Source organism: Fundulus heteroclitus, unplaced genomic scaffold, assembly GCF_011125445.2.
Source record: "Fundulus heteroclitus isolate FHET01 unplaced genomic scaffold, MU-UCD_Fhet_4.1 scaffold_185, whole genome shotgun sequence".
Taxonomy (NCBI): Eukaryota; Metazoa; Chordata; class Actinopteri; order Cyprinodontiformes; family Fundulidae; genus Fundulus; species Fundulus heteroclitus.
Window position 1 is genome coordinate 245415 of NW_023396597.1, and position 22831 is coordinate 268245.

At 40.4% G+C, this 22831-nt stretch overlaps 1 protein-coding gene across 9 annotated transcripts in view; it reads right to left on the reverse strand.

Annotated features, from left to right (window-relative positions):
* LOC118558943 (oocyte zinc finger protein XlCOF6-like) overlaps positions 1–22831 on the reverse strand; it is a 97456-nt gene that overhangs the window by 5908 nt on the left and 68717 nt on the right. The window contains exons 1-2 of one of the 9 annotated variants that reach the window (XM_036129549.1): positions 5114–5297; positions 1168–1472 (exon numbers count right to left, since the gene is read on the reverse strand). The exons of 6 other annotated variants lie outside the window; for them this stretch is intronic. In XM_036129549.1, the coding sequence (XP_035985442.1) occupies positions 1168–1327 (160 nt within the window). In that variant the 5' untranslated portion in view covers positions 1328–1472; positions 5114–5297. Of the gene's footprint in view, positions 1–1167; positions 1473–4560; positions 5298–8729; positions 8988–22831 lie in introns of those variants that run through there. 2 more of the 9 variants (XM_036129545.1, XM_036129548.1) reach the window with 2 other exon arrangements.

Genomic DNA, 22831 nt, shown 5'->3' on the forward strand with positions numbered 1-22831 from the left:
AACATGGACCCGGTTCTGAAGTCCTTCCACTAAGACTAAGAACGTAGAGAACATGGACCCGGTTCTGAAGTCCTCACTAAGACTAAGAACGTAGAGAACATGGACCCGGTTCTGAAGTCCTCACTAAGACTAAGAATGTAGAGAACATGGACCCGGTTCTGAAGTCCTCACTAAGACTAAGAACGTAGAGAACATGGACCCGGTTCTGAAGTCCTCACTAAGACTAAGAAAGTAGAGAACATGGACCCGGTTCTGAAGTCCTTCCATGGCTCCCTGTATCTCAGAGAATAGACTTTAAAATCCTTCTGTTAGTCTATAAATCCCTGAATTAGCACCTAAATCCATCACAGACTTGTTATCAGGGCATCAACCCTCCAGACCACTCAGGTCTTCTGGCTCCAGCCTGCTCTGCAGAACCAGAACCAGAACCAGACATGGAGAAGCAGCATTTAGTTCCTATGCTCCACTGATCTGGAACAAACTCCCAGAAAACTGTAAAAGTGCTGAAAGCCTGAGTTCCTTTAAATCAAGGTAGTTCAGAGCTGCCTTTAAATGTTAATGTTTTAGTTTATAGTCCAACTTGTCTTATATCTTAACCTGCTGCTAATGTTCCACTACAATGTGCTTTAATCGCTAATGTTTCCTGTTCTCATGTCCGGTTCATCTACAGCACTGGAACGTTGTTTACTCTGGTTTACTCCACTTCCAGCTCCTACTTTGGATCTTCCAGCTAAAAGGACTGCACCATTACTTTTGCTGCCAAAAGTGGATCAACAATCAAAGGTTATAAATACTACAGAGGATTCTCTTAGTTGTCTTTTTGTAATTAATTTCCAACAGACTCAAAACAAACTTTTCATATTGTCATAATGAGGTTTTGTGTCTATAATCTTGAAATAAATTTAACACTATTTGGACCAAAGCTGTAACATCATGAACAAACTTTCCTGATGCAGAATAAAGGCTCTCTAGCTTTCTTTGTTCCCTGGAGCAGAAAACTTCTCCTCCTCCATCTTTAAACCAGAAAGCAGCAGCTGAGGAGAACTGGGAGGATGTTAGTTTCAGGTGTGAACGGAGCCTCAGAGACTGAAGTGTGGTTGGAAAGCTGAGAGCTCAGATTAGAAACTGATCAAACTGATTTATCAGACACTTTTTGTAGCTTCATACCGATTCTGGTGAGTTTTATCTGGGGTCTCCAGTAGCTTTCCAGCAGTCTGGCGTCTTCCTCGTAGCGGACGATGGTTTTCTCAACCTCTGAGAAGATTTCTTCAGCAGCAGCAGTTAGTCGCTCTCTGATAAACTCTCTCAGATGCTGAACTGAAGACATTGTTGCTGAAACTACGCAAAGATTCAGCTGAGACTTGTTGAAGCCGTCTTGCTTCCCCGGGTCCGTTGAGTCGTGTGCAGGACTTCGTCTAAGAGTGCAACAAAACTCCGCCAGGAAACAGAATTCCAGTTGCACCAGCCAACGTCTGCAAGTAAACAACTCTGGTCACTTCCTTGTGTAGGCTCTTTTTATTCACTTCAAAGGGGAGGGTCTTACAGAGTTACACATATCAACGTTGTTCAATCAGTATTGGTCTAAAGCCCATGTAGATGCTCGCTATAGTCTTAACTGAATCTGGAAAATTCTTGAGAAAATTTAGTAGTAATAGGGTCAAAACTATTAGAGCAGAAGAAAATTATATAATTTCCAGAAATGTTGAGCTGTCTCATCCAAATCCATCTACTTTAAGTGATTTAGAACAAGAATTAGCTGAATTACCAATTAAGTTAGACAATATGTACATAAATAAAAGTAAAGGTGCATTTGTTAGATCAAGAAGAAAATGGCTGGAAGAAGGAGAACAAAATACCCATTACTTTTTCAATCTTGAAAAACATAATCCTGTCAATAATTCTATCAGCAGACTAAAAATTAACAACTCAACAACTGATGATCCCGATCATATTGCTAAACACTGTTGTTCATTTTATGAATATCTGTACCATTCTAACCTCTGTTAAGCCTCAATTGATTCCTTATTAAATAATTTAACAGTAAAACCGATTTCTAACTTCGACCAGAAACGCTGTGAGGAACCAATCACCATTCATGAAATTCTTGATGCTATTGGACATCTGTTATAAGAATTATTATTCTGAAGTCACTATGGCCTCACACCACTCGGACAGAGGAGGCCTGGAGACCTGATGTCTGTGTATAAGATCCACTGTTTGCTGATTGCAAGGCCAAATGCTGCGGCTGCTGAGGGATATGATAGTCTGTCTTTGTTATGTCTCAAGCCAAGGCCACTGTGCAGTATTAGGGAGAGCCGACAAGTGAGACAGGCAGAGACGGGGCAGACGCAGACTGCAGCGGAACCGTGGGGTGCGATTACTTTCCATCTATGTGATCTCTGCTCTGTTCCTCAATAAAAGTGCTGGAACGTCATCACCGCTGTCTCTTCATTTAGTAAAGATGAGAACTCTTATGAGAACTTATCTTTGTTTAGAATTCCATCTACAATTCCCATAACGACATCTCAAAACCAACAAATCCCCTGGGACCGATGGTCTAAGTGCCGAATTCTATAAACACTTTTCTAACGACCTCGTCCCTTTTTTATTAGAGGTATTTAATGAAAGCATTAAAAAAGTCTCTCTGCCTGCTACTCTCACTCAGGGCTCACCAACCTTATACTAAAACCCAACAAAGACCCTTTACTTATTGATAATTGGCGACCTATTTTCCTTCTGAATACAGACTATAAAATATTAGCCTTGGTGATCGCTAAAAGATTAAAATCAATTCTTTACTCAATCATTGACAAAACTCAATCAGGATTTATGAAAAATCGGCATTTCACAAATAACATAAGACTTGTTCTTGATATCTTAGATTATCTTGATTTTGTTTCTGATAATGGATTTATGTTATTTTTAGACTTCTGTAAGGCTTTTGAAACTGTAGAACATGATTTTATATGTCAAAGTTTAGAAAAGTTTGGATTTGGAAAGCTCTTTATAATGATTATTAAAACTCTATCAAAACAACAACAGCTCTATTAAATTAAGGAACGGCTCCTCTCCCAGATTTAACATCAGCAGAGGAATCAGACAGCGGTGTCCTGTCTCCCCCTACCGGTTTCTTTTGGTAGCTCAGCTTCTGGCAGATTATATTAAAACCAGTCCTCTGAAAGGGTTAATTGTTGCTTATCCTAACACAACTGGCTGATGACACTACCCTATTCTTAAAGGACAAGGATCAAGTTTCATTAGCGATCCAAGTATTAAATAATTTCTCAAAAGCTTCTGGTCTGCATTTGAATCTCAAAAAATGTGAAATTATGGCAGTTAAAGATTGCACTGAGACATCAATTGAAGACATTCCAGTTAAAAACGAGGTTGTTTATTTAGGCATAACCATCACAAAAGAACAAAAAAAATCGTAGCTCCTTAAATTTTGATCCTTTAATTCTAAAAGCTAAAAAGAAACTTCATCAGTGGTTGGTCAGGGATCTTTCACTACGAGGTTGTATTCTACTTAGTAAGGCTGAGGGCATCTCTAGGCTCACTTATGCTGCTCAGGCTTTAGATCTTGATAAAAGCACCGAAAAAGAAATTGACAAATTGCTCTTTAACTTTGTGTTACAGGTCCCAAATATGGGACTGTAATAACAAATTTAAATATCCTGAAAGACAGGTGAAATAAAAGGAGATTTAGACACAGCAGCTTTCCATGTTTTCTCCCAAATTGGATCTGAGTTATTTATTCAGAATAAACCACAAAACACCTGTGCATCAACTGTCTCGCTCAAGCTCCAGTGTGGTGCACAACACACAAAGCACACAATACACAAATATACAATAGTAGATAGCAATGCATACATAACAATTCATACAAAACATTGCCATATTGTAATCTCCCAATATAACAGAATATCACATATCCTATGCTCTACATTCATCTTCCAACATATCAGTTATCCAAGGCCACTGTGGCTTCATAGAGTGCTTTAACATGGCTACATTGTGATTAAAGTTGTAGCTGCATATAGCTGCCTAGCGAATACTGGGCTAAAACATTCAAACTGCATTTGATTACTGACAAAGGCTACAAGATATAAGAATCACTTTAAATCACTTAAACTAAATAGCAATGACCATTTACAAAACCCTTTGTAAACCCTGTTTGTGCGGACTAATTCCTACTTGTTCAAGTTGGCAAAATAACCGTTTCTAAAAACAGTGTGTACTTATTCATCTTCACCCGTGTGTATTTGCTAAATCATAGTCATTAAACTTGTCAACATAACCGCTTCTAACAAGCAGAGTGTCGGAGCTCAACATGCTATGTTACCTGAAAATGAACCAAGAGACGGCAGCTAACCGTCTGCAGTACCGTTATTCCAGTTAAACCGTTATTCTACTGGCTAACGGTTTACAGTAGCCTACCTCAGCTAGCTGCCTCGATCAACGGCAAACTTTCTATTTATACTTTTATTGATAGATTATAAACAACACTACAATCGGTTATCAAACAGACATGTAAAGATGGACAGTTTACCCATTACTGACCTGAAAGACAGGTGAAATAAAAGGAGATTTGATTGTTGATGATTTGGCATGATCTCGGATCGTTTGGTCCTTCGAAAGTCATCTTGGACTTGCTGTCATAGCAACATGTGCGGCAGTTTAAGCCTGCTCGTTACAGTAGGCTGACAGGAAGGGGTGGAAGAGGGGAAGAGACATGCGGCAAAGGACCGCGGGTCGGAGTCGAACCCAGGTCGACCGCGTCGAGGACTAAGGCCTCCATACATGGGTCGCGCTACCTGCTACGCGACCAGCGCGCCCCCATGATTTAAACAATTTAACCAAAGTATAATACAGTTGGAGTTATAACTTCCAGTTCGGGAGTTTCTGAGTGATAAATTCTCCGTTTTATGCACCATACTGTCGCTAAGCAAAGCAAGTTATCCAACTCGTTTCCATGGTAACCACTGACTCGCAAATCTAAATTGCAATGTTTCTCTCTTCACAGGGTTAACAAACTTGAAGTTGTCAGTAAACCCACTCTCTAGCATAGCGGTACACCTGTACCATATATAATTAAAAAAAATGTTTTACTTACTTATCAAACGGGCAATATTTGCTTGTGAGTCCACAAGCAAAGCTCCTTCTTCTTTGTTTTTTTTTGCCGGGTCAGCTTCTTCTTCTTCTACCGTCATGTAGAACGACCAACTGTTGCGTCACTTCCGTTGTAGTTTTATATTTCCGTTGCGGCTATTTCCGTTGTGGCCTTTGTATTTGTGTTGTGGCTTTTGTATTTCCCTTGTGGCTTTTGTAATTGTGTTGTGGCTTTTGTAATTGTGTTGTGGCTTTTGTAATTGTGTTGCGGCTTTTGTATTAGCGGTGACACCTCTGGGCCACCGTACTTTAATCTTTCTCCGCCTTAAATAACACTTTCAAAATAAATTGGATTCGCCAGTTCTTCGCATCTCAAACTTCTATATGGAATACTATTCCGTATTACAATTTTTCAAAACTTGGGGGTTTAACCTTCTTCCTGGTTTGTAATTTTGATGTATATAAACTTCCTATGAAACTCTCTAATTTTCACCGCCAGGCTTTTTTGTCATGGTCACTTATCTACAAGCGCAACTTTTTATTTTATTTGAAACATTAAGGACATCCTGTACAAGAAAAGATCTTTGTTTTTGGATTCGTGGTTCAGGCATGGCATTATTCTGGTTGACCAACTGTTCAATGACAATGGCTCTTTATTGAGTTATGAGGGGTTTCTCTCTAAATTTAACCTTCCAACTTCTTCTGGAGAATATGCAAAGGTTTTTGGAGCTATTTCATCTGGGATCTGCATGTTCTGCAGACACAGGCCATCTCTCTCTCTAACGCTCATGGACTCTCCTGTCGGCAAAATATGTCTACCAGATATGTCAATCAGATCCCTCTGTCAGAGAGAAGTGGCGTCTGTTCCTGCTGTCGTATCATATTGGAACCGTTTTGTGTCCGATGTGTCCTGGAAACATACTTGGCTTTTTTTTACCTAATCACTTTCTCCTCACTAACAAGGTGAAGGAAGTCTCATTCAAACTCATTCACGGGATTTATCCTGAAAAAGACTACCTAAAAAAGTTTAAATCTGATATTCCTGTGAACTGCACCTTGTGATCTTCTCCCAGAATCTGTTATACATTTGTTCTGGTTGTGTCCATACTCTAAGACTTTTTGGCAACACTTTTGTGACTATGTGGATTCAAATATTTTAAAAAACTTTTAGCTTTATTGGAAAAACGTTTTATTTGGCTTTCAACTGCAAAGTAAAATGTTATCTTGGCCAAATTTCACTTGCATAAATGTATTTTCTAAAAAAATAAATAAATAAATAAAAAAGCCAAACTTTAATGTTTATTTAATAGAAATCAAGTAATATTTTCATTCTATTCAACTGTCTTCTCATCAGAAGGCACAAAAAAACCATAGCAATCTGTTCCCAACTAAAACTTCTGGACAACTTAATGTTGTAGAAGATATGTTTATTTGTAGAATACATACACATGTATATATATATATAACACTCCCCAGCACATATATGTGTTTGTCTTTCCTCCTGACTGTATTTGTTTATTGTGACATACCCCTTGGCATACTTGTTTATTTGTATATTTTATATATATTGTTATTGACTTTAAGTGAAATTAAAAAAAAAAACAGCACCACAACCATTCAGGCACTTGTATGGTGCGTTCAGGGCCAGCAGGGCATACTGCCACATATATTAAAAGTGAAAGTAAATAGTATCATTGTAGGAGCCAATTATTTTTTGTTATTAATTAAATTTGTATTTTTTGTGTATAATCTAGTTAAGGTTATTTATTTTACTTTATTGTTTGATATTTGTTTTGAGATTGTGTTGGTCACTTAGTTTTCTTTGCTTCTGGTTAGTAATGAGCAATTTGGGTGGATTAAGTTTATTAATAGGCTGTCAGCGGTAGGACCAGCATGCATCTGGGTGGGCATATGTTTTTTTTTTACCAGCGCAAGAGATGCACGGAGGGAAACGTTTGTCAATTTCTGTTTACTTGCTTGCAAAAGAGAAATAATCCACAAACTAAACGACTTTACCTGGAAAATTAATTTATTTTTGCCTGCGTAAATTACTCGTCCAAGCCCTTGTGGATTTTTGGAGATGTCAAAGCTGGGCCACAACAACCATAGTCAGACTGTGTTAAAACAATATCTTCCAGGTCCACACCTGCGAGGTCTGAAAAATAATAAAAAATATATTGTAATACTGCCGAAAGCATGAGGGTATTCCTAAGTCACTACAACGGCTGGCCCGTGACATTACTACGGTACCACATGCGTCAGAGAGAGGATTCCTATAACGTCATAGAGGGATTCCCCGTTACAATATATTAATTAGAAAAGGGAACTTACCGACCAAACGCGTGCCATGCTCTTGTTGAAGCTGCGTGGAGCCTGCGTTGTGACCCGCGGCGTGAATCTCAGCAATAGTGATGACCCGTGTAAGTGACCCACTAAGACTAAGAACGTAGAGAACATGGACCCGGTTCTGAAGTCCTTCCACTAAGACTAAGAACGTAGAGAACATGGACCCGGTTCTGAAGTCCTCACTAAGACTAAGAACGTAGAGAACATGGACCCGGTTCTGAAGTCCTCACTAAGACTAAGAATGTAGAGAACATGGACCCGGTTCTGAAGTCCTCACTAAGACTAAGAACGTAGAGAACATGGACCCGGTTCTGAAGTCCTCACTAAGACTAAGAAAGTAGAGAACATGGACCCGGTTCTGAAGTCCTTCCATGGCTCCCTGTATCTCAGAGAATAGACTTTAAAATCCTTCTGTTAGTCTATAAATCCCTGAATTAGCACCTAAATCCATCACAGACTTGTTATCAGGGCATCAACCCTCCAGACCACTCAGGTCTTCTGGCTCCAGCCTGCTCTGCAGAACCAGAACCAGAACCAGACATGGAGAAGCAGCATTTAGTTCCTATGCTCCACTGATCTGGAACAAACTCCCAGAAAACTGTAAAAGTGCTGAAAGCCTGAGTTCCTTTAAATCAAGGTAGTTCAGAGCTGCCTTTAAATGTTAATGTTTTAGTTTATAGTCCAACTTGTCTTATATCTTAACCTGCTGCTAATGTTCCACTACAATGTGCTTTAATCGCTAATGTTTCCTGTTCTCATGTCCGGTTCATCTACAGCACTGGAACGTTGTTTACTCTGGTTTACTCCACTTCCAGCTCCTACTTTGGATCTTCCAGCTAAAAGGACTGCACCATTACTTTTGCTGCCAAAAGTGGATCAACAATCAAAGGTTATAAATACTACAGAGGATTCTCTTAGTTGTCTTTTTGTAATTAATTTCCAACAGACTCAAAACAAACTTTTCATATTGCCATAATGAGGTTTTGTGTCTATAATCTTGAAATAAATTTAACACTATTTGGACCAAAGCTGTAACATCATGAACAAACTTTCCTGATGCATAATAAAGGCTCTCTAGCTTTCTTTGTTCCCTGGAGCAGAAAACTTCTCCTCCTCCATCTTTAAATCTAGAAAGCAGCAGCTGAGGAGAACTGGGAGGATGTTAGTTTCAGGTGTGAACGGAGCCTCAGAGACTGAAGTGTGGTTGGAAAGCTGAGAGCTCAGATTACAAACTGATCAAACTGATTTATCAGACACTTTTTGTAGCTTCATACCGATTCTGGGGAGTTTTATCTGGGGTCTCCAGCAGCTTTCCAGCAGTCTGGCGTCTTCCTCGTAGCGGACGATGGTTTTCTCAACCTCTGAGAAGATTTCTTCAGCAGCAGCAGTTAGTCGCTCTCTGATAAACTCTCTCAGATGCTGAACTGAAGACATTGTTGCTGAAACTACGCAAAGATTCAGCTGAGACTTGTTGAAGCCGTCTTGCTTCCCCGGGTCCGTTGAGTCGTGTGCAGGACTTCGTCTAAGAGTGCAACAAAACTCTGCCAGGAAACAGAATTCCAGTTGCACCAGCCAACGTCTGCAAGTAAACAACTCTGGTCACTTCCTTGTGTAGGCTCTTTTTATTCACTTCAAAGGGGAGGGTCTTACAGAGTTACACATATCAACGTTGTTCAATCAGTATTGGTCTAAAGCCCATGTAGATGCTCGCTATAGTCTTAACTGAATCTGGAAAATTCTTGAGAAAATTTAGTAGTAATAGGGTCAAAACTATTAGAGCAGAAGAAAATTATATAATTTCCAGAAATGTTGAGCTGTCTCATCAAATCCATCTACTTTAAGTGATTTAGAACAAGAATTAGCTGAATTACCAATTAAGTTAGACAATATGTACATAAATAAAAGTAAAGGTGCATTTGTTAGATCAAGAAGAAAATGGCTGGAAGAAGGAGAACAAAATACCCATTACTTTTTCAATCTTGAAAAACATAATCCTGTCAATAATTCTATCAGCAGACTAAAAATGAACAACTCAACAACTGATGATCCCGATCATATTGCTAAACACTGTTGTTCATTTTATGAATATCTGTACCATTCTAACCTCTGTTAAGCCTCAATTGATTCCTTATTAAATAATTTAACAGTAAAACCGATTTCTAACTTCGACCAGAAACGCTGTGAGGAACCAATCACCATTCATGAAATTCTTGATGCTATTGGACATCTGTTATAAGAATTATTATTCTGAAGTCACTATGGCCTCACACCTCTCGGACAGAGGAGGCCTGGAGACCTGATGTCTGGGTATAAGATCCACTGTTTGCTGATTGCAAGGCCAAATGCTGCGGCTGCTGAGGGATATGATAGACTGTCTTTGTTATGTCTCAAGCCAAGGCCACTGTGCAGTATTAGGGAGAGCCGACAAGTGAGACAGGCAGAGACGGGGCAGACAGAGACTGCAGCGGAACCGTGGGGTGCGATTACTTTCCATCTATGTGATCTCTGCTCTGTTTCTCAATAAAAGTGCTGGAACGTCATCACCGCTGTCTCTTCATTTAGTAAAGATGAGAACTCTTATGAGAACTTATCTTTGTTTAGAATTCCATCTACAATTCCCATAACGACATCTCAAAACCAACAAATCCCCTGGGACCGATGGTCTAAGTGCCGAATTCTATAAACACTTTTCTAACGACCTCGTCCCTTTTTTATTCGAGGTATTTAATGAAAGCATTAAAAAAGTCTCTCTGCCTGCTACTCTCACTCAGGGCTCACCAACCTTATACTAAAACCCAACAAAGACCCTTTATTTATTGATAATTGGCGACCTATTTTCCTTCTGAATACAGACTATAAAATATTAGCCTTGGTGATCGCTAAAAGATTAAAATCAATTCTTTACTCAATCATTGACAAAACTCAATCAGGATTTATGAAAAATCGGCATTTCACAAATAACATAAGACTTGTTCTTGATATCTTAGATTATCTTGATTTTGTTTCTGATAATGGATTTATGTTATTTTTAGACTTCTATAAGGCTTTTGAAACTGTAGAACATGATTTTATATGTCAAAGTTTAGAAAAGTTTGGATTTGGAAAGCTCTTTATAATGATTATTAAAACTCTATCAAAACAACAACAGCTCTATTAAATTAAGGAACGGCTCCTCTCCCAGATTTAACATCAGCAGAGGAATCAGACAGCGGTGTCCTGTCTCCCCCTACCGGTTTCTTTTGGTAGCTCAGCTTCTGGCAGATTATATTAAAACCAGTCCTCTGAAAGGGTTAATTGTTGCTTATCCTAACACAACTGGCTGATGACACTACCCTATTCTTAAAGGACAAGGATCAAGTTTCATTAGCGATCCAAGTATTAAATAATTTCTCAAAAGCTTCTGGTCTGCATTTGAATCTCAAAAAATGTGAAATTATGGCAGTTAAAAATTGCACTGAGACATCAATTGAAGACATTCCAGTTAAAAACGAGGTTGTTTATTTAGGCATAACCATCACAAAAGAACAAAAAAAATCGTAGCTCCTTAAATTTTGATCCTTTAATTCTAAAAGCTAAAAAGAAACTTCATCAGTGGTTGGTCAGGGATCTTTCACTACGAGGTTGTATTCTACTTAGTAAGGCTGAGGGCATCTCTAGGCTCACTTATGCTGCTCAGGCTTTAGATCTTGATAAAAGCACCGAAAAAGAAATTGACAAATTGCTCTTTAACTTTGTGTTACAGGTCCCAAATATGGGACTGTAATAACAAATTTAAATATCCTGAAAGACAGGTGAAATAAAAGGAGATTTAGACACAGCAGCTTTCCATGTTTTCTCCCAAATTGGATCTGAGTTATTTATTCAGAATAAACCACAAAACACCTGTGCATCAACTGTCTCGCTCAAGCTCCAGTGTGGTGCACAACACACAAAGCACACAATACACAAATATACAATAGTAGATAGCAATGCATACATAACAATTCATACAAAACATTGCCATATTGTAATCTCCCAATATAACAGAATATCACATATCCTATGCTCTACATTCATCTTCCAACATATCAGTTATCCAAGGCCACTGTGGCTTCATAGAGTGCTTTAACATGGCTACATTGTGATTAAAGTTGTAGCTGCATATAGCTGCCTAGCGAATACTGGGCTAAAACATTCAAACTGCATTTGATTACTGACAAAGGCTACAAGATATAAGAATCACTTTAAATCACTTAAACTAAATAGCAATGACCATTTACAAAACCCTTTGTAAACCCTGTTTGTGCGGACTAATTCCTACTTGTTCAAGTTGGCAAAATAACCGTTTCTAAAAACAGTGTGTACTTATTCATCTTCACCCGTGTGTATTTGCTAAATCATAGTCATTAAACTTGTCAACATAACCGCTTCTAACAAGCAGAGTGTCGGAGCTCAACATGCTATGTTACCTGAAAATGAACCAAGAGACGGCAGCTAACCGTCTGCAGTACCGTTATTCCAGTTAAACCGTTATTCTACTGGCTAACGGTTTACAGTAGCCTACCTCAGCTAGCTGCCTTGATCAACGGCAAACTTTCTATATATACTTTTATTGTTAGATTATAAACAACACTACAATCGGTTATCAAACAGACATGTAAAGATGGACAGTTTACCCATTACTGACCTGAAAGACAGGTGAAATAAAAGGAGATTTGATTGTTGATGATTTGGCATGATCTCGGATCGTTTGGTCCTTCGAAAGTCATCTTGGACTTGCTGTCATAGCAACATGTGCGGCAGTTTAAGCCTGCTCGTTACAGTAGGCTGACAGGAAGGGGTGGAAGAGGGGAAGAGACATGCGGCAAAGGACCGCGGGTCGGAGTCGAACCCAGGTCGACCGCGTCGAGGACTAAGGCCTCCATACATGGGTCGCGCTACCTGCTACGCGACCAGCGCGAACCCATGATTTAAACAATTTAACCAAAGTATAATACAGTTGGAGTTATAACTTCCAGTTCGGGAGTTTCTGAGTGATAAATTCTCCGTTTTATGCACCATACTGTCGCTAAGCAAAGCAAGTTATCCAACTCGTTTCCATGGTAACCACTGACTCGCAAATCTAAATTGCAATGTTTCTCTCTTCACAGGGTTAACAAACTTGAAGTTGTCAGTAAACCCACTCTCTAGCATAGCGGTACACCTGTACCATATATAATTAAAAAAAATGTTTTACTTACTTATCAAACGGGCAATATTTGCTTGTGAGTCCACAAGCAAAGCTCCTTCTTCTTTGTTTTTTTTGCCGGGTCAGCTTCTTCTTCTTCTACCGTCATGTAGAACGACCAACTGTTGCGTCACTTCCGTTGTAGTTTTATATTTCCGTTGCGGCTATTTCCGTTGTGGCCTTTGTATTTGTGTTGTGGCTTTTGTATTTCCCTTGTGGCTTTTGTAATTGTGTTGTGGCTTTTGTAATTGTGTTGTGGCTTTTGTAATTGTGTTGCGGCTTTTGTATTAGCGGTGACACCTCTGGGCCACCGTACTTTAATCTTTCTCCGCCTTAAATAACACTTTCAAAATAAATTGGATTCGCCAGTTCTTCGCATCTCAAACTTCTATATGGAATACTATTCCGTATTACAATTTTTCAAAACTTGGGGGTTTAACCTTCTTCCTGGTTTGTAATTTTGATGTATATAAACTTCCTATGAAACTCTCTAATTTTCACCGCCAGGCTTTTTTGTCATGGTCACTTATCTACAAGCGCAACTTTTTATTTTATTTGAAACATTAAGGACATCCTGTACAAGAAAAGATCTTTGTTTTTGGATTCGTGGTTCAGGCATGGCATTATTCTGGTTGACCAACTGTTCAATGACAATGGCTCTTTATTGAGTTATGAGGGGTTTCTCTCTAAATTTAACCTTCCAACTTCTTCTGGAGAATATGCAAAGGTTTTTGGAGCTATTTCATCTGGGATCTGCATGTTCTGCAGACACAGGCCATCTCTCTCTCTAACGCTCATGGACTCTCCTGTCGGCAAAATATGTCTACCAGATATGTCAATCAGATCCCTCTGTCAGAGAGAAGTGGCGTCTGTTCCTGCTGTCGTATCATATTGGAACCGTTTTGTGTCCGATGTGTCCTGGAAACATACTTGGCTTTTTTTTACCTAATCACTTTCTCCTCACTAACAAGGTGAAGGAAGTCTCATTCAAACTCATTCACGGGATTTATCCTGAAAAAGACTACCTAAAAAAGTTTAAATCTGATATTCCTGTGAACTGCACCTTGTGATCTTCTCCCAGAATCTGTTATACATTTGTTCTGGTTGTGTCCATACTCTAAGACTTTTTGGCAACACTTTTGTGACTATGTGGATTCAAATATTTTAAAAAACTTTTAGCTTTATTGGAAAAACGTTTTATTTGGCTTTCAACTGCAAAGTAAAATGTTATCTTGGCCAAATTTCACTTGCATAAATGTATTTTCTAAAAAAATAAATAAATAAATAAAAAAGCCAAACTTTAATGTTTATTTAATAGAAATCAAGCAATATTTTCATTCTATTCAACTGTCTTCTCATCAGAAGGCACAAAAAAACCATAGCAATCTGTTCCCAACTAAAACTTCTGGACAACTTAATGTTGTAGAAGATATGTTTATTTGTAGAATACATACACATGTATATATATATATAACACTCCCCAGCGCATATATGTGTTTGTCTTTCCTCCTGACTGTATTTGTTTATTGTGACATACCCCTTGGCATACTTGTTTATTTGTATATTTTATATATATTGTTATTGACTTTAAGTGAAATAAAAAAAAAAACAGCACCACAACCATTCAGGCACTTGTATGGTGCGTTCAGGGCCAGCAGGGCATACTGCCACATATATTAAAAGTGAAAGTAAATAGTATCATTGTAGGAGCCAATTATTTTTTGTTATTAATTAAATTTGTATTTTTTTGTGTATAATCTAGTTAAGGTTATTTATTTTACTTTATTGTTTGATATTTGTTTTGAGATTGTGTTGGTCACTTAGTTTTCTTTGCTTCTGGTTAGTAATGAGCAATTTGGGTGGATTAAGTTTATTAATAGGCTGTCAGCGGTAGGACCAGCATGCATCTGGGTGGGCATATGTTTTTTTTTTTACCAGCGCAAGAGATGCACGGAGGGAAACGTTTGTCAATTTCTGTTTACTTGCTTGCAAAAGAGAAATAATCCACAAACTAAACGACTTTACCTGGAAAATTAATTTATTTTTGCCTGCGTAAATTACTCGTCCAAGCCCTTGTGGATTTTTGGAGATGTCAAAGCTGGGCCACAACAACCATAGTCAGACTGTGTTAAAACAATATCTTCCAGGTCCACACCTGCGAGGTCTGAAAAATAATAAAAAATATATTGTAATACTGCCGAAAGCATGAGGGTATTCCTAAGTCACTACAACGGCTGGCCCGTGACATTACTACGGTACCACATGCGTCAGAGAGAGGATTCCTATAACGTCATAGAGGGATTCCCCGTTACAATATATTAATTAGAAAAGGGAACTTACCGACCAAACGCGTGCCATGCTCTTGTTGAAGCTGCGTGGAGCCTGCGTTGTGACCCGCGGCGTGAATCTCAGCAATAGTGATGACCCGTGTAGAAGAGGCTTCTGCAGTGCCGGCCCGAGCCTCTTGGGGGCCCTAAGCAGAATTTGATTTGGGCCCCCCCCTCATACAACGCAGAATCACCTATGCTAGAAGATGATTTATACAAATGTCACGCTATAATGTTATAGCGAATATTATAATAAAAATCAAAATGTTTTTATTGATTTTTCATATTGAAACAAACGACATCCCTTTCAAAACATACAGAACAAAAGAGCAGGGGCCCGTTCTTCGTACGTTGCTTAAAACATCCAAGATCAAATGAGACATCCAAGATGATTTCATCCGGCTAATCATGATCCAGCTAATTGGGTTCTTCCAACACACCTGTTGTTTACGATTAGTATGGCTGGATTGAGTTATCTGAGACAACTGCGCGTTCATGCGTTTGTTTAAAAGGGGAAATGTATCGATAGTAGAAACATTGATCAGCAGCGCTGCAATTGGCTGTTCAGCATGGCCAAAGAACGCCCACAGTTTTTCTCCCAAGCAGAACACGAGCTTTTAATGGAAGGTTATGCCGAATTTGAGTCATTAATTAAAACGACAGGGAACACCTCAAAGTCTGTTAAAGCCAGGAGAGAGGGCTGGCAAAAAGTAGCAGACAAATTAATGTGTAAATACTGTCCATGGTAGATGTTTCTATCACTTTCTACAGTATGAATTTTTCCATTTTAATAATTTCATATTTACTTTGTTCTTTTATATCAGAGCCTCCACGGGTCCCACTAGAACATGGGGACAAGTAAAAGTGAAGTACAAGAATATTCTACAAAATGGTAGCCCTTAATTATTATACTTTATTTTAAAAAGGCACTTGTTAATGCAAAAGATCCAAATTTCAGTGTCATTCGTTAGACACTGGAAGTAAAAGACGCGTGCAAACTGGGAATTTTAACAAAAAAATTATTTATCCATAAATAATGAAGTTCTTCCTTTTCCAAGTCATCCACAGTTTACACGGTAAAACTGTATTGCTCCGTGTCTAGATAATCCATCCATAGTTTTTTCTACTACAATATACGGCTCGACAGGAAGCAAGCCTTTCAAAGTAAACTAAACTTCCCAATAAAATGGTCAGAACAAATCTTCTTACTGAATATGATAAAAATAAAAAGCAAACCATCATACAAATAACTTAAATATTTTATATTTATGGCTCTAACACCACTTTTTCCTCTTTAAAAGCCACTGTTAAATGATGTTTGTCTGTTTATAACAGCCACCAAGAAATATCTCTCTACAGTTACACTGTCGAGCTGCGCTAAAGGATCCTGTCTATTGCGCAATACGCTATTAATTCAAAAAGCTCTGCAAATTATTCTTGCACCTTCCGCAACAGGTTACAGTCGTAAAAATGGACATGGCTGTGGCAGACTTCCCTATTTCCTCCGCTTCTAAAGCTGCGATCTAATCCTGTTTACATGAAATTAGCCTGGTCCTCAGCAGGTTTAAGCTGGCGCACATGTTGCTATTGTGGTGTGTTATGGTCCTTGGGGCGTTCCGTACCTGAGGCGGGTTATGTGTATGTATGATTACTGGTAAAGGACACTTCAGTAAATATGCCTGCCGGCTAAAGCAAGCTGTTGTCGGAGTCCTTCATTAATGGTCTACAAGTTACTACATGGTGTCAGAAGTGGGATCTCTTCAACGTATGCTGCATTTCCCACGCACCCGCAACTAACATCAAGATAACTGCGCAGAGGAGATTATCATTAAGTTGTATTCGCAATGTCCAATGCAGAAAGGGAATGCAATAATTCTGCAGCAGCCAGCAACCCTGCGGCAGCTAGCAACGTTGGAGAGGAGTTTCGCCTAAGCCCGCCAGAAAAGTTTGACTGCAGAGATGTCCAGAACTGGCCCAAATGGATCCGACGGTTCGAGAGGTACAGGATCGTATCGGGGCTGGACAAAAGGGAAGAGGCTTTTCAAGTAAATATGTTGATATATTCAATGGGCGATGAATCCGAGGATATCCTTAATGCGTCAGCGCTAACGTCTGCAGAAAAGTTCGACTACAAAAAAGTAAAAGAGTGCTTTGATGAACATTTTATTGGAGAACACAATATAATTTTTGAAAGGGTGAAGTTTAACATGCGTAAACAAGAACCGGGCGAAACGGCCGAGAGCTTTATCACCGCGGTTCACCGCGGATTATTGCAAATTCGGGGCTCTCAGAGATGAACTGATCCGCGATCGCATTGTTGTCGGCATACGAGATGCCACGCTCTCCGAGAAGTTGCAGATGGATGCACAACTGACCCTGACTACAGCCGTAACACGAGTCAGACAGAGTGAAACTGTGAAACAACAACAGGGTTTGCTGCGCAGTGCGAGTGGCCCTGTATCCATTAAGGAGCCCAGTGAAGAGATGCATGCGCTTTCACTTGCACGCAAGACAGAGGGCAGTGCACGACAGAGACCGAAACCGAACATGTATGTAACATCGTCTGCCTTTTATAAATGTGGGAGGGCTCTATCACACAATTGGAAAGACTGCCCTGCCAAAGAGGCTGAATGCAGAAAATGTCACAAACAAGGACACTTTGCTGCTGTCTGCAAGTCTCAGCAGCCTGTACACGAGACAAAGAGGGACTCTATCAGGACAGTCTGTTCTTAGGTGAGGTGAAGTCAGACAGAAATGGCTGGTACTCAGACATCAAACTAAATGGGGCAGTAGTTTCCTTTAAACTAGATACAGGGGCAGCAGTGACCGCCCTTCCTACGAGTCTGTATAGCTACAGAAGAGACGGCCCTCTATTGCACACCCACAAAAAGTTGTATGGCCCAAATAATACCAGACTATCAGTAGTAGGTCAGCTTCAATGCAGCCTTGAAAGCAAGGACAGAAAGTCCACTCAGTCTGTATTTGTCATTGATAGCTTGGCTAGGCCACTGCTGGGTTTACCGGCACTTACAGAACTACATCTTGTGGAACGAATGGAAAAACTTGATACACTGGAGGAGAAGGGGGACCCAGAAAAAAAATTCAAAAGTAGATTCCCAAAGGTGTTTACAGGATTAGGGAGACTGGAAGGTGAATATCGTATCCGACTGAGAGACGATGCTGTCCCCTATGCCCTTACAACTCCTCGGCGTGTGCCAATACCCTTAATTGAAAAAGTCAAGGAGGAACTAAAAAGAATGGAGGAAATGGGTGTCATCTCCAGGATAGAGAAACCTACTGAGTGGTGTGCGGGGATAGTGGTGGTCCCAAATCCCAATGGCAAAATTAGACTTTGTGTCGACCTCACCAAGCTTAATGAAAGTGTGTGCAGAGAAAGACATATGGAGTGGCTTTTGGCAGATTCCATTAGCACAAGAAAGTAGGGAACTAACAACATTTATTACTCCCTTTGGCCATTTCTGCTTCAATGTGCTACCCTTTGGGATAAATTCGGGCCCAGAACATTTTCAAAGACACATGTCCTAGCTCTTAACTGGCCTTGAAGGTGTTATATGCCATGCAGATGATGTCCTTGTGTCGGGAAAGAATGAAACAGAGCATGATGAGCGGCTCACAGCTGTCCTGACGCGACTCCAAGAGGCAGGACTAACACTAAATGAGAAATGCCCCTTTGCACAGCCTGAGGTTTTGTTTGTAGGACATAAAGTTAGTGCAGCAGGCATTGAACCAGACCCTGAGAAGATCAGAGCGATTACAGACATGCCTGTCCCACAGAACGCAGCAGACGTTAGGCGCTTTCTGGGGATGCTGACATATGTTGCAAAATTCCTCCCTCACTTTGCAGATTCTACCAAGCCACTCAGAGATCTGCTGGTAAAAGACAATGACTGGACCTGGAGTCATATGCAGCAGACAGCCTTCAACAAGCTTGGTGAGCTTGCCTCACCAACAGTCTTGGCTCAATACAGACCACAAGCCAAGACAAAGGTGTCAGCGGACGCCTCGTCTTTTGGCCTTGGAGCAGTCTTAATGCTGAGAGAGTAAAATATGCAGTGGCGTCCAGTTGCCTACATTTCCCGAAGCCTCTCTGAAACAGAGCAACGGTATGCCCAGGTTGAAAAAGAAGCATTAGCCGTCACCTGGGCCTGTGAGAGGCTGAGTTCATACCTCATCGGAGTACAGTTCACAATAGAAACCGACCATAAACCCCTCCTCGCGCTCTTAGGGACAAAAGCACAGGATGAATAACCTACCAGGATTCAGCGATTCCGGCTGCGACTGCTTAGGTTTATGTACAACATAGTACATGTACCTGGAAAGGCCCTCATCGCAGCAGATACACTGTCCAGGGCCCCGATAAAGCGTCCACTGACAGCAGAAGAAACACAGATGGAAGGGGAAGTACAGATTTTCATTAACACTGTAAGTGATAACTTACCTGCATCTAAATCCAAACTCCAGCAGATAGCTGACCATCAGCGGCAGGACGCCATCTGCAGTCAGCTGATCCGCCAGTGCCAAAGAGGCTGGCCACGACAAGAGGAGCTGTCCCAGCAGCTGAAGCCTTATTGGATTCACCAGGGTGAGTTACACATGAATGGTGATCTTTTGATGAAAGGACGACATATTGTCATCCCAGAGACAATGCAAAATGAAATGCTCGCCCGACTGCACGAGGGACATATGGGGATATCCAAATGCAAGCTGAGGGCTCAGCAATCTGTGTGGCGGTTAGGCCTGGGTGCCCAAATCACAAAAGTTGTGGGCCAGTGTGAGACATGTGTTAAGTACCAACAGCTACATCCAGAGCCAATGATACCCTCAGAGCTGCCTAAGCGGCCTTGGCAGAAAGTTGGGGCAGATATGTTTTACTGGGAAAATGACTCTTATCTACTGGCAGTAGACTACTATTCAAGATACATTGAAATTATGAAGACATCTATAACCACATCAGCAGGGATTATTAATGACTTGAAATCTATTTTTGCTAGACATGGGATGCCTGAGATACTGATAACTGATAATGGACCTGAGTTTTCCTCTAGCTCTTTCTCCTCTTTTGCCACAGACTATGACTTCAGACATGTCACCAGTAGTCCATACTTCGCTCAGAGTAACGGGGAGGCAGAGAGGGCAGTAAAAACGATGAAAAGCCTCTTGAAGAAGAACACCGACCCATACAAGGCCCTGTTGGCATACAGGCTCACGCCGCTGAATCAAGGCCCATCACCGGCTGAGCTCCTGATGGGTAGAAGGCTGCGCTCACCCTTGCCACTCTTACCCAGTCAACTTAAACCACAGTGGCCAAACCAAAATACATTTGCAGACAAGGACATAGAGTTGAAACAGGCACAGACACTGGCCTACAACAAAAGACAGAGCGGGGTTCAGACCAGAGCTAACAGCAGGTCAGCGCGTCTGGATTACTAACACCCAGAAGACGGCTACGGTGCTGAGAAAAGCAGACACTCTTCGTTCCTATGTCGTGGAGACCGATTCAGAAGAGGTGAGGAGAAACAAGACATCTCAGACCCTTACCAGACATTCAACGCCCAGCATCACCAGACATTCAAAGCCCTGCATAAAATGGGGGAGACGCAGAACAGACAGCAGCACCGGACGTGAGGGTGGGAGAGAAGGTGGAAAGGGTTTATTCCAAGGAGGGAGGTGAAGGCACCAGCATGACTCAAAGATTATGTCCTATAAGGAAGAACATTTAAAACCTGTTTCAAATGTTATTGTTATTATGTGCGTTAATTTCAGTATTCAGTTGACAGACTGTATGCTTGTAGTTAGGTAAGTTCATGTTTTGTTTAAAATTTTATCACTACTTTGGGGAAGGGGAGGTGTGGTGTGTTATGGTCCTTGGGGCGTTCCGTACCTGAGGCGGGTTATGTGTATGTATGGTTACCGGTAAAGGACACTTCAGTAAATATGCCTGCCGGCTAAAGCAAGCTGTAGTCGGAATCCTTAATTAATGGTCTAGAAGTTACTACAGCTATGACAACAAGTCCAAGATGAGTTTCTAAGAACCACACGATCCAAGATAATGCCAAATCGTCAACAATCAAATCCAGCTAACTGAGTTAGCAACGTACGAAGAACGGGCCCTAGGACTCAAAATTTACATTACAAAAACAGCTAAAAAACACAGAAAAAATAACTACAAGACAGATCCTACTACTACCATACACACCACCCGTGTTCCAGACGGATAAAACTGGATACATATAATTATCATCATTGTGGTTGTTAATGCCATTCATACCTGAGGAGAAAAAAAAGGGGAGGGGGTGGGGTGGCAAAGTTGCTATTTATGCTGAAGCACATGAAAATTCAGATTCAAAATAGGAAATAAAAGGTTTCCAGACCTTGAAATATCTTTTAGTGTTGCCCTGTAAAGTAAATCTAAGATGTTCCAACTTTAGGTGTGTCATCACCTCCTCCACCCATCTTTTGTCAGTTGGCAGTGCTGCTTTTATCCAATTAAATAAAATCAATCTCCTGGCCAACAATGAAGAAAATGCCATTGCTTTCCTTTGACAGTCGTTAGTTCTGTTTCCCCCGGTGCCACACCAAAAATGGCTACCAGAGGAAAGGGTTCAATGTTTTTCTTGTAAATGGATGAAAAGGTTTTAAATATTTTGATCCAGAATTCTTTGAGCCCTGGGGAGAGACCAGAACATCTGAGATGTGTTGGCTGGAACATGTTTACATGTAGGGCAAGTCAGATCAGCTCCCTGGTGAATTCTTGCCAATTTGTCCCTCGTGAAATGAAGTCTATGTACCACTTTAAACTGTGTTAGTCCATGTCTAACATACAGATGAAGAATGTGTTCTACTGCCCACCTCCATTCATTATTTGATATGTCCAGCTCTAATTCTTCCTCCCATTTCCTTTTTATGTAGGCAAGGGATGGGGAAGCCACCCTCTGGATATTTACATAGAGCATAGAAACCAACCCCTTAGTAGTCAGATTCATATCCAATAGCCAATCTATCCACCCACTCTGCAGTGATTCACGAGATGAGGAGAATGTCTTTTTCACAAAATCTCGAATCTGAAAGTATCTGAAGTTTTTAAGGGGATTCCATATTCCTTTTCCAGCTGAGCAGCAGACATAAGTACACCATCTTTAACCAGATTTTTAACAGATTCCACCCCAGCTCTATATCATTCCTTAAATGCTGTTCCCCCCAGAGCTGGAGAGAACAGGTGATTGCCATAAACGGGAGCAGACCGGAGGCATTTCTGTTTTTAAAATGAGTTCTGAATCGGACCCAGATTGACAGTTTCATACAACAGGGTTATTTGTGTAAAGGTGCTTGCTTAGGGGCAGAGGGGTACAAATCAGGGAACGCAGGGATATTGGGCTAGATGCATATCTTTCCATATGTACCCATACTGTGGTTTCCTCATCATCTAATTGCGAGACCCAAAATAGCAACTTATGTAGATTAGCTGCTCAGTAATAATACATATAATTTGGTAGAGCTAGCCCCCCCTCCTCTGTCTCTCTAGAAACTTACCCCGGAATCTTATCCGGGGTACTGTTATTTTTTTCCACATAAAAGGTAATGTACATTTATTTAATTAAAAAAATATAGGGGAATAAAAATTGGTATATTTTGAAATAAGAACAGCAACTTTGGCATTACGATCATTTTAAGAGTTTATCTTACCTGCCAATGATATTGGGAGAGATGACCACCTTCCTATATCTGATTTCGCCTTATCCGCTGTTACTTTAAAATTGTGCTTAAATAAATCTTTATATTTGCTTGTTACCGTAACACCTAAATATGTGAATTTGTCGTTCTT